General features: G+C 36.5%; 1 protein-coding gene across 9 annotated transcripts in view; it reads left to right on the forward strand.

The window, feature by feature from the left end:
- Positions 1-12797, forward strand: part of LOC125249983 (adhesion G protein-coupled receptor L2-like) — a 135790-nt gene that overhangs the window by 78704 nt on the left and 44289 nt on the right. For 5 of the 9 annotated variants that reach the window (XM_048162251.1, XM_048162256.1, XM_048162252.1 and 2 more), the window contains 2 exons: positions 2873-2911; positions 10163-10346. In XM_048162251.1, coding sequence (XP_048018208.1) covers positions 2873-2911; positions 10163-10346 — 223 coding nt within the window. The remainder of the gene's footprint in view (positions 1-2872; positions 2912-10162; positions 10347-12797) is intronic. The other 4 variants (XM_048162253.1, XM_048162260.1, XM_048162254.1 and 1 more) reach the window with 1 other exon arrangement.

The following is a 12797-nucleotide window of genomic DNA, read 5'->3' on the forward strand; positions in this document are numbered from 1 at the left end:
GGTGTCCCCAGAATGTGTCTGTGAAGTTTCAGCTAAAAATACCCCAGAGATCATTTATGATAGCTTGTCAAATTTGCCCCTATTTGGGTGTGAGCAACATGCTATTTTTGTGTGTCCCATTAAATGCAAATGAGCTTCTTTCCAAAAGAACATGGAGCTTTAACAGTTTGCGCGTTGGTTGCTTAACAACAACAAAGCTGGAGAATCTCACGCACGACCGAAATGACGATTGTCGGTTGTTCAGCCTTGCATTGTTCAAACTGGAGTCAGACACTGATGGAGAGATTCAGGAAGAAGTTACAACTTTTAGAATTCAACTGGACGTTTCTGAATGGTTAGTGGATAAATTTATGTAGTTGCTGTGGAGTTGATTCAATTCATCGACTAGCATGTGCCGTCATGCTAATCTTTTGTGAAAAACCCATATGGGCGCCCACTATACATGGCGTACCTGTTTGCCAAACAGAGTCATACACACCAGGCTAACGTTTATGATTGCTATCAAATGCTGTGAATGGTCTAATATTTTTTTCCAAAATATCGCTTGAACAGAAGTGCTACTTTTTTAGCAATCGAGCTTGCCAGGGTCAACTTGCAGGCCATCCAAGCTAACGAGTTGCTCTTCTGTGCAGCCAACGACAGAGCAGTTAATGTGCTTTTGTCTTGGCTTTATGAGGCGCTGTGGGTGGAAACATGCAGATTAAGGGGTGGTAATATTATAATAAGATATGTCACAAGAGGAGCGAAATCTGAGCGGCTTATTTTTTCACATGCTTGCAGAGAAAAGGCTTGGCCAAAACAAAGTTACTGGGTTGTCCTTTTTGCATGTTTATCTGGTTTGGTAGATGCACCAGGGACGTAGCACTTAAACAAGTCAGATTTTCATGATATGTCCCTTTTTAAATACCAGTGAATTCACTAAAGTGACATTTTTGAAAATAAGGCATTTCAATAACTGACTAATAACACTTTTCATTGCCATTAAAGTGAAATTACAGAACCTAAAGCATTGAAGCCTGATTAAAAACTGCTTATTTAAAAGAAAACATTTTAGACAGACTTAAAGGTTTTTGCATTTGAACTCTATATTAGAGCTGTCAAACGATTAATCGCGATCAATCGCATACAAAATAAAAGTTTGAGTTTGCCTAATATATGTGGGTGTACTGTGTTTAATTATGTATATATAAATACACATTCATGTATATATTTGAGAAATATTAAGTATATTTATTTATTTATATATTTTTATATAATTTATATTATATATAAAAATATTTTGTGCATAAATAACATAATTTTCTTAATTATATACATTAATTTGTGTATTTATATATACATATTAATTACACACAGTATTCACACAAATATTATGCAAACTTAAACTTTTATTTTGTATGTGATTAATCGCGATTAATCGTTTGACAGCCCATATATATATATATATATATATATATATATATATATATATATATATATATATATATATATATATATATATATATATAATATAATATAATATAATATACACTACCGTTCAAAAGTTTGGGGTCAGTAAGATTTTTTAATGTTTTAAAAGAAGTATCTTCTGCTCACCAAGCCTGCATTTATTTGATTAAAAAATATTATTGAAATATTATTCCAATTTAAAACAGCTGTTTTCTATGTCAATATACAGTAAAGTGTAATTTTTTCCTGTGATCAAAGCTGAATTTTCAGCATCATTACTCCAGTCTTCAGTGTCACATGACCCTTCAGAAATCAAGTCTAATATGATGATTTGATGCTCAAGAAACATTCATTATTATTATCAAAATTATTTTTTTCTAAATTCTTCGATGAATAGAAAGTTCAAAAGAAAGCATTTATTGAAAATAGAATATTTTCTAACATTATAATTGTCTTTACTGTAACTTTTGATCAGTTTAACTCATCCTTGATGAATAAAAGTATTGATTAATTTTATTTCTATCCCCCAAAAATAAAATTAAAATTCTTACTGACCCCAAACTTTTGAACGGTAGTGTTTAATGTTACAAAAGATTTAGATTTCAGACAAATGCTGTTCTTTTGAACTTTCTATTCATCATAGCATCATGAAATAAAAATGTAAATAACTGTTTTCAACATTGATAATAATCCTAAATGTTTCTTGAGCATCAAATCATCATATTAGATTGATTTCTAAAGGATCATGTGACACTGAAGACTGCAGTAATGATACTGAAAATTCAGCTTTGATCACAGGAATAAATTACACTTTACTGTATATTGACATAGAAAATGGCTGTTTTAAATTGGAATAATATTTCACAATATTACCGTTTTTGTTTGTATTTTTAATCAAATAAATGCAGACTTGGTGAGCAGAAGATACTTCTTTTAAAACATTAAAAAATCTTACTGACCCCAAACTTTTGAATGGTAGTGTATATGTAATTTTTTTTTCTTTTTTTTTTTTTTTTTTTCTGTCATCCTTTGGCTAGCATTACTTTATATGATCACACTATTAATTCAAGTGCTATTAAACCATTCCAGCGTGATAATATGCAATAAAAGAATTCAAATCTGTACTGGCGCACTGTCTGTGAAGGGGCTCTCTGTGAACAAACACCCAAAATGCTTAAGGAATGTGCATGTAAATATGCTTCATATTTTTAACTGGAAAAACAGTGGTCTTCATCTAAGAAAAAAAAAAAAAAAAAAAATCACTGAAAACCAAGCTCATAGTTTAAGCAGTACCCATACATGAAATGGCTGGCTCTTATTTGTTCTGTTTCTGTTTCTCTTTTCCTCTCTCTCTTTCCCTCTCTCTCTCTCTCTCTCTCTGTATTGTTCCTAATCTCTCGTCTTTGTGTTTGGGGGGAAAAAGCGTCAAAAAAGAGAGAGGACTTGCAGGGCCTATACAAAGGTATATACGGACACACTCCCAGTATTCCTTTCACCTGCTCAGCTGCATGCAGCTTGTTTGTCTGTGTGTCTGGCTGGAAATCCATGTGTCTGTTGTCCTGCTGGCCCGTGTGAGTCTGTCTGATTACACGCAGCTCTCTTTTAAGGCAGTCTCGTCTTTTGTGTTGCTTTGTGTTGCTTTCCCTTCCTCCTCCTCACCGCTTTTCTTCCTTAACTTCACACTCTGTGCTTTTCTGTTCATACCTGAATGATTGGATTTCTTGCTGGTTTATACTCTTGTTCTTTGCCTGAGTAATTGACATCCCACAGTCATAATCGCTCTGGTCTATCAGCTGATAGTGTGATCAAAGTGCAAATGTGGCCACTTCCTCACCCGCACCTGAGTGCTTCACACACCGCCGTTTCTTCCTTTTTATCTTTTATGCATATCTCTCCTGTAGTTTCGTCATCCTGAATTACTTGTTTCAGTCAGTTATTCAAAGCTGCACTGTAAAAGAATAATGGCATATCACACACAATACATATATAGATATTCACAACCCTTTTTTATTATTATTTTCTTTCTTTCCTGTGTTGATCTATTTCCTTTTGAAACAAGGTTGGACTGGGACATATTGGAAAAAGAAAACAAACAATAGGCTTTAGTTTATTGAATCCATTTACTCATTTGAGCTGATGTAGCCGACTGAGATATAGTCGGTTCACAGAATTGAACTGAATCAAATACTTACAGAGCTGCTGCGAACATCCACATTCCTATGATCAGATGCTATCTTAAAGGGCAACTATTTTGCCCATTTTTACAAGATGTAATTTAGGTCTCAGGTGTCCTCAGAATGTCTGTGTGAAGTTTCAGCTTAAAATACCTCACAGATCATTTATAAATCCATGTTGTAAATACCCATTATTCAGTCAAAAACAAGCTGTTTTCGTGCATGTGCCTTTAAATGCAAATGAGCTGCTGCGTGCCGTGATCACAGTTTCCACCTCAATCTGATTCTCTGCCAAATACTAACAAGACATCTGCTTGGTTTTGATTATCATCTGTATCGTGATCACTCTCACAGATAGCATAATTCTTTCATCATTAAAGTTTACTATTTCTACACGTTTTAAAGCTACATCAGTTTAAACTTCTAATGGATCGTTTTCTGAGCACACTTATCTGAAGCACGCACACACAGACAGCTGGCTGTCAGATGTCAAGTCTCCGTGAGTAACTTCTTTCACATTTTTTGTTGTTTAAACTGTCAAATACACACAAGGCTGTGTCAAAAACACACACAGTTCACATAAACACAGCCAGTTATATCTGTGAACACAAACAGCAGGTAATGTAACAGAAATCATATGTGTATATTAGATCTGTGGCACATTCCTTTCAAAATTAAAACTAATCCACTGCGATCAGCGGCTTAGATGTCAGGAGTAAAAGAAGAATGTTATATTCACTCTTACATCCAGCAACAAAACATTTCAATTACTTAACAGACATTGTTGTCACTACAGCTGCTCAAACATGGAGAAAATGAAGGACGGTGTACAACTCGCTGAAGATAGAAACTATGGTAATGCAGGACTGTCAGTCAGTGGCCTGTGGGCAGGGCCTGAGCAGTTTGACGTCACACTGCCCAGAGAATCAAAAGCGGCTTGACTAAAGCCCTATTCGGACGGGATTAGTTTTACATGGGGAGGTGGGGGTAAAGTAATTACCAGAGCTTCTCAGTGATTTTAGTCCCGTCCGAATGTGCCATCTCGGTAATCATTACGGACAATGTCAGTAAAGATTACGGTGACTTTTACCTTCTGTAAAAAGGTCCGGAAAAATTACCTCAGGTAATACTAATCCCGTTCGAATAGACCCACTGTAAATATGTACGGTAAAATTCCATCATTTCCTGTTTAAAAGTAGTTTTCTGCGCATTTTTCAAGCATGGAAGCACTTGAAGAAACATTCATTTGTGTTGTAGGTGGTGGGACAAGTCTGTTGCAAACCTCAAGTATTTTCTACATACCATTCAGAGCAAAAAGAAGATCGAAAGCAATTGTCAGAGGCACAAAACTAATTTTATCTTTAGCTAAGTGCCTATTACCATTAGCCTGGGTGCCAGCCCGAACCCCGCCCACAACATTTTTTGGACGGGAAGTTCGGTCTGGTCTCGATCCATTGTGGAGTAATTATGCTCAGCTCCCAGAAGGCCGAGCCAATCAAATTGCCAGGGTGGGCTTTAATCGATGATGGACAGGCTATCTGCGGTTACGTAACCACCCACGTCATCAAAGAGCGCTTGGGTTGAATTGGTTTTCACCAACGATGACTGCAGCTGGAGAAGTACGATGTTTAGATTCCGCTATCACGTCTGTAATAAAAGAAATCAACAGCGCATTAATTTTAAAAGACGAACAAAGAACCGCAATCAAGGCATTTGTCGATGGGAAAGATGTGTTTGCCGTCCTTCCAACGTGATTCGGCAAAAGTTTAAGTACAAGTTCAACATACGTCACTTACTGCGTTGCTCTGATTGGTTGTAGGTCTATCCAATTGAGTGCAGAGTTTTTTTTTTTTTACTGGTTCGGTTAAGACACGCCCCATAATTCAAGTGCAATGGAGCAGTATCAGACTCACATTCTACCTAGAATATGAGTATGACGAAGTCAGGCTATATTACCATCATAATCCAGTCAGAATTTAATTGATAAGTCATTTGACCGGACCTAACTGTTATATATAGTTTATATATTTAGATTATATGTGTTTGCGCCAGGTTTGCGCACATGGAATGAGAAAGCAACATATACCCACATGACGACAGGGAGGTGACGGCGGGGCATAAATCGAGTTACCCCTCCCACTTCTGCTAGTTTTACTGAGATGTCTTGTCCCGTGCAAATTGGCCAATTAATATTACAGATGTCCTGAGGTAAAATTGCATTACTCCACATCCCCATGTAAAACTAATCCCGTCCGAATAGGGCTTAATAAAACCGCTTTGGTTTAATGGGGATTAAAAAAAAGAAGTGGGTGGATTTTTATCATTGTAGGGTAGTTGTTCACTCACTGCCAACACACATTTATTTCCAAACACCATGTAAAAGTGGAATTTGCATAATAGGTGCCCTTTAACTGATCATTGTAGTTGCTTATTTTGCTATTGAGAGGAAAGCACAGAGCACATATTAACATATTCATCTAAACGCCGCTCTCAGCAGTGTGAACAACATCAGATTATTTGCAGTATAATGGAACAGTATACCGCTGCTCACGTATTTAGAATTTCTCTTTACCCCTAAGCGAAGAACGAAGAAGAACTTTGCTGTGAGTATATCGGGACCTTTACTGTGTTCTACTCCTCTCCTGATTGTCTTGTAAAAACACCCAGCTACCGGATAGTGAGCTGGGTTTTGTGTGACATTGATCTGTAAATGCAGAAACGATGGTTAGATTGTGTTTCCATTCCACTGAGATACGATTACAATATGTCTTCGACTACCTGTACTAGAACACACAGATTGGATAACATTCTGATCACAAATGCTTTTACGCTTGTCTTTTCAATGTGTATGTGGACAACATCCGGATACATGTTAATGCCAAGTTTAAACAAGCCCAGTGATTTTAGAGATTGAAAATCCTTCACAAACTTAACTGCTAAGTTACTTCTCGCTGTTATTTTTGTCTTTTGGTAATGTCGGATATCATCATAATTGGTAGCAGCGCATATGGCTATATGCCTTCTGCAGTGCGTCAACTCTGAAATAAATGTTACAGCCCACAAGGCCACTCACACTTCAGACAGCCCACACAGTACTCCATCAATTGCTGTACATAATAACTTGCCAACCAGCAAGAAAAGGGCTGTGAATACTACTTATGGCTTAGCAGATGCTTTTGACTTACTGTAGACTAATTGCAGGGGGAGTCTCGCTGGAGTGATTAGTGTTTAGTGTCCTACAATTACTCCATGTCATTCAAGGGCTCTGTGGTAATGAGATTCTCTCACAGTCTCAACAGGTAACAGGTCACCCCGTCTGGGACCCAGTGCATGGGCTTTTGCAAGTCCTTTAGAAGTTCAGAGTGAAGTTAAAGGTGAAGTATGTAGTTCTGCAACACTAGTGGCACCAAAGTGGAATTACAAGAATAAAACATATTTTGCAAAAGCTCCTTTCATGCGTTGCGCCTCCCCCAACTCAAACATCACAAATACAGCTATTGCGGGTGCTTGTGAAGGCATGTCTCAACAGGTAAAAGTAGGCTACTTTCAATAACAGGCCCAACATTTTAGGAATACTTTTAGCTGTGTAGCTACATGTCATAAGTATGCAGGTGAGTAGACTAACACTGTCTAAAGCGAACACAAGCAAGGCTGAGTAAACATTATGAACTTGTACATTTGTCTTTCTGGGGTGCGTTTCCTGAAAGCATTCGTTAGCCAACTATCGTAGTCTTAAGTCCCATTGAACTCTATTGGTAATGACGAAACTTGCGACCATAGTTCGCTTTGGGAAAATGCACCCCTGAATGGGTGCATGATGGATACTGTATACAGTATTGAAGTGTCCATTGTAGTGCATAGCATCGCATTGCCCTGTTAGCTTTGATGTGTTCATGATCTATTTAACCTTTGAAGGTCTACATGCAGCAACTTGCGCTTCTGTAACCGAAGCTGTATGTCTTTTCCAATGTAACGTGTTAGTCATGGTCGTACAGTGACTAACACCCTCTGGCTCTGCCTGCTACTGTAGCCATGCCTCCAAGCTCACGCTACTGGTTGAGCAGACATACTAAACCCAAAAATGACATACTAATAGTAGTCAATGAACAATAAACTGGGTTAAGAGAATGTATTTTAACATAAAATATCTTACATACTTCACCTTTAAAATTTTAAAAAAAATTACATTTATATTTTGTAGATTATATTATACCATTTACGCTTAGCAACATAACATTTTCAAAATGTATATTGAAATTTAAAAATATTTTAAAAGATTAAATAATAATTTTAACCATCTTAAACATAACATTTAGAATATTTCCTTGCAAATCAAAACGAATAAAAGCTTAAGAGGAGAAATGGACAGAATGATTTCTAAAAACTACAGAGCTTTGATCATAAAACTAAGCATCAAATGTCACCTTACTAAGGCACATTATTGGCAGATACAGAGTAATGACTGTATGTAATTTTTAAAAAGATATTTACATAAAATTTATATAATTTTATGTAAATATCTGCTATAATGTTAGAAAGATCTCACTGAGTTACATTACAAGTGTCAGAATTTCAACTTAATTTTTGTAAGTTTTAAATTGCATACTTTTTCTCATACTTTTTCTCAATTTGGGCCTCAATAAAATATATATATATATATATATCTATATAGCCATGTGAAAACAAAAGTACATCTTCTTTGAATTCTATAGTTTTATGCATCATAACGTAATATAAAAAAATCATCGTTTTTTTGCACGTCTTATAATTAATGTAAATACAACCCAGATGAACAACAACACATGACATATTACACCATGTCATTATTTATTTAACAAAAAGTAGGCCAAAATGGAGATGTATGAAAATCTAAGTACTCCCTTACTGCTTCCAAAGGAATTAAGAGGGTAAAGCCTCGTTTCCACCAAAAATTACCTTCTAACAATTTGTCCATGGAACTTTTTCCCCAATACCTGTTGCTGTCTGTGTTTCCATTGCGGCTCTAATGTACAGTGAAGATTAGTCCGGTGACGTTCTGTATTGACTGCGCATGACTTTCCAGTTCCCGCTGGATTTCATCCTCCGCATATAAGCTTAATAAAGCCTGAACCTCATTCGGTCCAGTAGTAATTTTTAAACTCCATTGTTGATTCGAATAGCAAACAACTCGACTGCATGCACCGCAAATATGCTTTTATAAAAGATGGTTGAAATAAAAGTGCTGCATGGAGTCAATCAATCAAAATGCTGCGTGAACTCAACCAATCAGCATGTTCAGTGCCCAAGCCCCACCCCCGAAAGTTCCTGAACTTTGAAAAATTACTACCTAGAGAGCAGAGACTTTCTGAAGGGGAAATTTTTACCCGTAACTTCATTTAGACCTGGTCCCTGCAGTTGAAACACACCGAGTACCACACCAAAGCCCCTAGTTCCTTGGGGAAAGTTCCTGTGGTGGAAACTCGGCTTAAGTTGCAGCTGGGTACTTCTAATCAAATGCCACTGATTAATTGATCATCAGCAAGTATTTAGTATTTCATACTATTGAGTTTGTCACACATGGCTTCTATATATTTTTCTTTATTTTTGTTAAATAAATAATGACCATAATGAAGTGTTATGTCATTTTTGTTCATCTAAGGTTGTATTTACCTAAATTTAAGACCTGCTAACGGCCAGATGATTTTTTTTTTATTATATCCTGATACATCTTTTTCACATGACTGTATCATACTAAATGGAGCATAAAAGTCTGATGTTTCAAATATGATACATAACATAAAACATAATTTCTCTGACTATTATTTCATATGTCAGAGTTTACAGGGTTAAAATCCTCCTTTAATCCCAGAAGCACTGCAGTATTGTTAGTCGCCTTGAGATTTGTTAATTGAATTGCATACTAATGATTTTTCTTGGATACAAATGAGAACATCCCATTTTCTGGAGCCTTTCCTATAATCTGTAAGCCTACTTCCAGTCTGATCATGTTTTTACTTCTCAGAAAGATTTTTGTGACAGCATTGCAGTTAGATTCTGTTACAGATAGGAAGAAATGCATTATTGATCCCCAACAGGGAATTTAATATCACAATCAAGCAGATTGTGTAGCAGTGGGTTGTTGCTGGGAGCAGAAGGGCTCCAGTTTGTGTGGGATACCCAAATGGACCCCTATGTCCAGTATGGATTCAGAGAAAAAAAGAAACCATGTAGAAACTGTTTGGAAATTACAAATAATAGGTAATGGAATTGGATAGGAATGTTATTTTGTCACAGTGATCTCTAATGAAAGGTGGCATGAACACACACAACACATTAAATGTTGAGCCATGAAGTCAAACGGCATATTTTTGCACAAATTACACTAGTTGTACAGTTTCAGAAAGTGTTTCATTTCCCATTATAGTTGTTGTTGCATGTCACAAGTCTCATTTGCTTCTGCTGTCCCCAGTGTATTCCATGTGCTGGATCCTTTTTTTTTCCAGGGAAAGTGTTGGAAAAATATCAACTGCCTGTCATTTCCCTTGTTTCCATGGTTACAGGCTATTGTGGACACGGTTGATAACCTCCTGAGGCCAGAAGCCCTTAAATCCTGGGAGGACATGAATTCCACAGAGCAAACACATGCCGCCACTATGTTACTAGATACCCTGGAGGAAGGAGCCTTTGTCCTTGCAGACAACCTGATAGAGCCCGCTGTCGTCAGAGTGCCTGCCGAGAACATCAGTAAGTCATTTCATCTGAGCCGGAATCTTTTGATTATAACTGATGAAGTTTCGATTTGAGCCACCTGTCACAACTGCCACTTAATGACTAATGGAGTATTCCCTGAGTAAGGGCTAATTATGAAAACCAAAGGAGAAGGAAATAGAATTGGCAAGAATGCTTGGAAGAGGTAGTAAGGTCAGTTCACACTACTCCAACCAGTGCCAAAAAACTCCAAATTATGTTTCCGAACATTCTGAAACCAAATGCCAACACAGTACACATTTTTGGACAGGGCACTAGTGCTGTCAAAGATTTCATATGCCATTATGCTCATATAAGAGAACAGAGCATCATACTTAAGACAGTCTGAAGTTTAAAGAGGATTTATTAGAGGACTTTTCGTTTTTTAAAACATAATCTCTAGGGGTGTGACGAGATCTCGTGTCACGAGATCTCGCGAGACTAAAGTGTGACGAGATTTCTCGTCGAGGCGAAAAGTAGTCTCGTGATGTTGCCATGACAGAGTGTTAGGATGATTAGGAAAGAATATAAGAATATGCCACCGCTACGTTTACATTACGCCTCCACTGTCGTTGTGCTTTGTATTTAAATAAAAAAAACATTTAATTCAGTTGGATAACGGTCGCCCCCGCTCCATATTTACAGAGTTACGTGCGATCGCTAAAAGTGAAAGTAAACGCGCGCGCGCATTCAAACGCGATTTCAGTACCCGCATTTTGAAAGCGGCTCCCTGATGAATGCAAATATCTCTCAATATGAAAGCTATTTTAGGCTGGGCAGTGTAGTTGTAACCATCTCTTAGCTCTGTACCAAAGAAACATTTGGTCTTATTTGCACTTTGAATATTGAGAGAGTGCGATTATGGTTTCAACTTGTAAAGTGTTACCATAAAAATGAATAACAGTTTTCTCTTAATCTTATTAAGCACAAACAGTAAGGTTTCATTTGTTAACATTAGTTAATGCACTGTGAACTATCATGAACTAACAATGAATGACTATTTTTATTAACTAACATAAAGATTAATAAATACTGTAGCAAATATATTGCTCATTGTTAGTTGATGTTGGTTAATATGTTAATGTTAATAAATGAGACCTTATTGTAAAGTGTTACCGTTTTTATTTATACTGTTTTTATTTCTATGATCAGTCTGTGGAAAGGAGTTCAGTTAGGAGGTCAAAAGTTGTAGAAGCTCATAAATCATGTACAGTAAGGTCTGAAGGGACTGAAATCATACAGAAGAGAAGTCAGTCAGTTGAGTTAGTGACAAAATCTTTTACAGTACTTGAGTATTGTTGTCTTTTACTGCATATGATAATTCATACTCAGAAAGTAGAACTGAATGACATTCATTATAAGATGATTAGTTAAAACATTTCAAATACACCTGCAGAATATTTTTTCTAGTCATGTATTTCACCATTGAGGATTTCTTAAAAATAGTGTGTAAAAATCTTGTCTCGTCTCATCTCGTGAACTCAATGTCGAGTCTCGTCTCGTCTCGTGAGATACCCGTCTCGTCACACCCCTAATAATCTCTATATAAGTGTGTACTGTTTCTGAACTCCCTGAAACGCCAACCATTGTAGTCTTGAGTTTTCTTCTGGGAGCGAATACGTCACAATATTCCGCATTTAAATAATTCCTGCCCAAGATGTGCAAAATAAAGGGGCGTGGCCTGTTGAGTGAGTTAGTAGTGTGTTGAAACTCACCGTTATGGTAAGAGGCGGGACATTTCCCAAACACTCTCAAAGCAGTTGACCAGTCACAACTAGTCAAGCTGACCAATCAGAGCACTTTGTGCTTTTCAGAAGGAGGGGCTTCATAGAGACAGGAATGAAACAGAGTGTTACTGACAGACTGAGAAGAGAGGAGCTGCAGCAATTTTAAATATGGGAAAAAAAAAAAAAAAACATATATATATATATATATATATATATATATATATATATATATATATATATATATATTTTTTTTTTTTTTTTTTTTTTTGGAACATTCAAGCATGAAAACCTGTTCTAGTAGAGCCTAAAAACAAAATCAACACGTTGAAAAAGGGAATAATAGATCTAAGTACTGTGTCAGTGTTTGGATGTAGAGATCAGTCTTGCATTGCAATCTTTCTTTTCTTTAAAGTTCTTATTTTATGAAACTTTGAACCCTTAATACTTTTGTGGTATAAATGCTTTGCCAGTCCAGTTCGAGTTTAGCTGTTTGTCTATCACTTTGAATTATGAAACTCACTACAAAGGCTTTCAAATGAAAATTTGTATTTTGAACATTCAACAGATTTAAGTGCACATTCAAATACAAAAGCTGGCATCTGGCAAGCAGTTGTTAGCACTGAAGAACAATTTAGAAAAAATATATTTATAGTTTCAGGGATCGGTCCACTGTGTAGGGTTAAAGCTGAACAGTGACTAAACACCGGTACACTAAAGCGCT

This window comes from Megalobrama amblycephala, linkage group LG17 (genome assembly GCF_018812025.1).
Source record: "Megalobrama amblycephala isolate DHTTF-2021 linkage group LG17, ASM1881202v1, whole genome shotgun sequence".
Classification (NCBI taxonomy): domain Eukaryota; kingdom Metazoa; phylum Chordata; class Actinopteri; order Cypriniformes; family Xenocyprididae; genus Megalobrama; species Megalobrama amblycephala.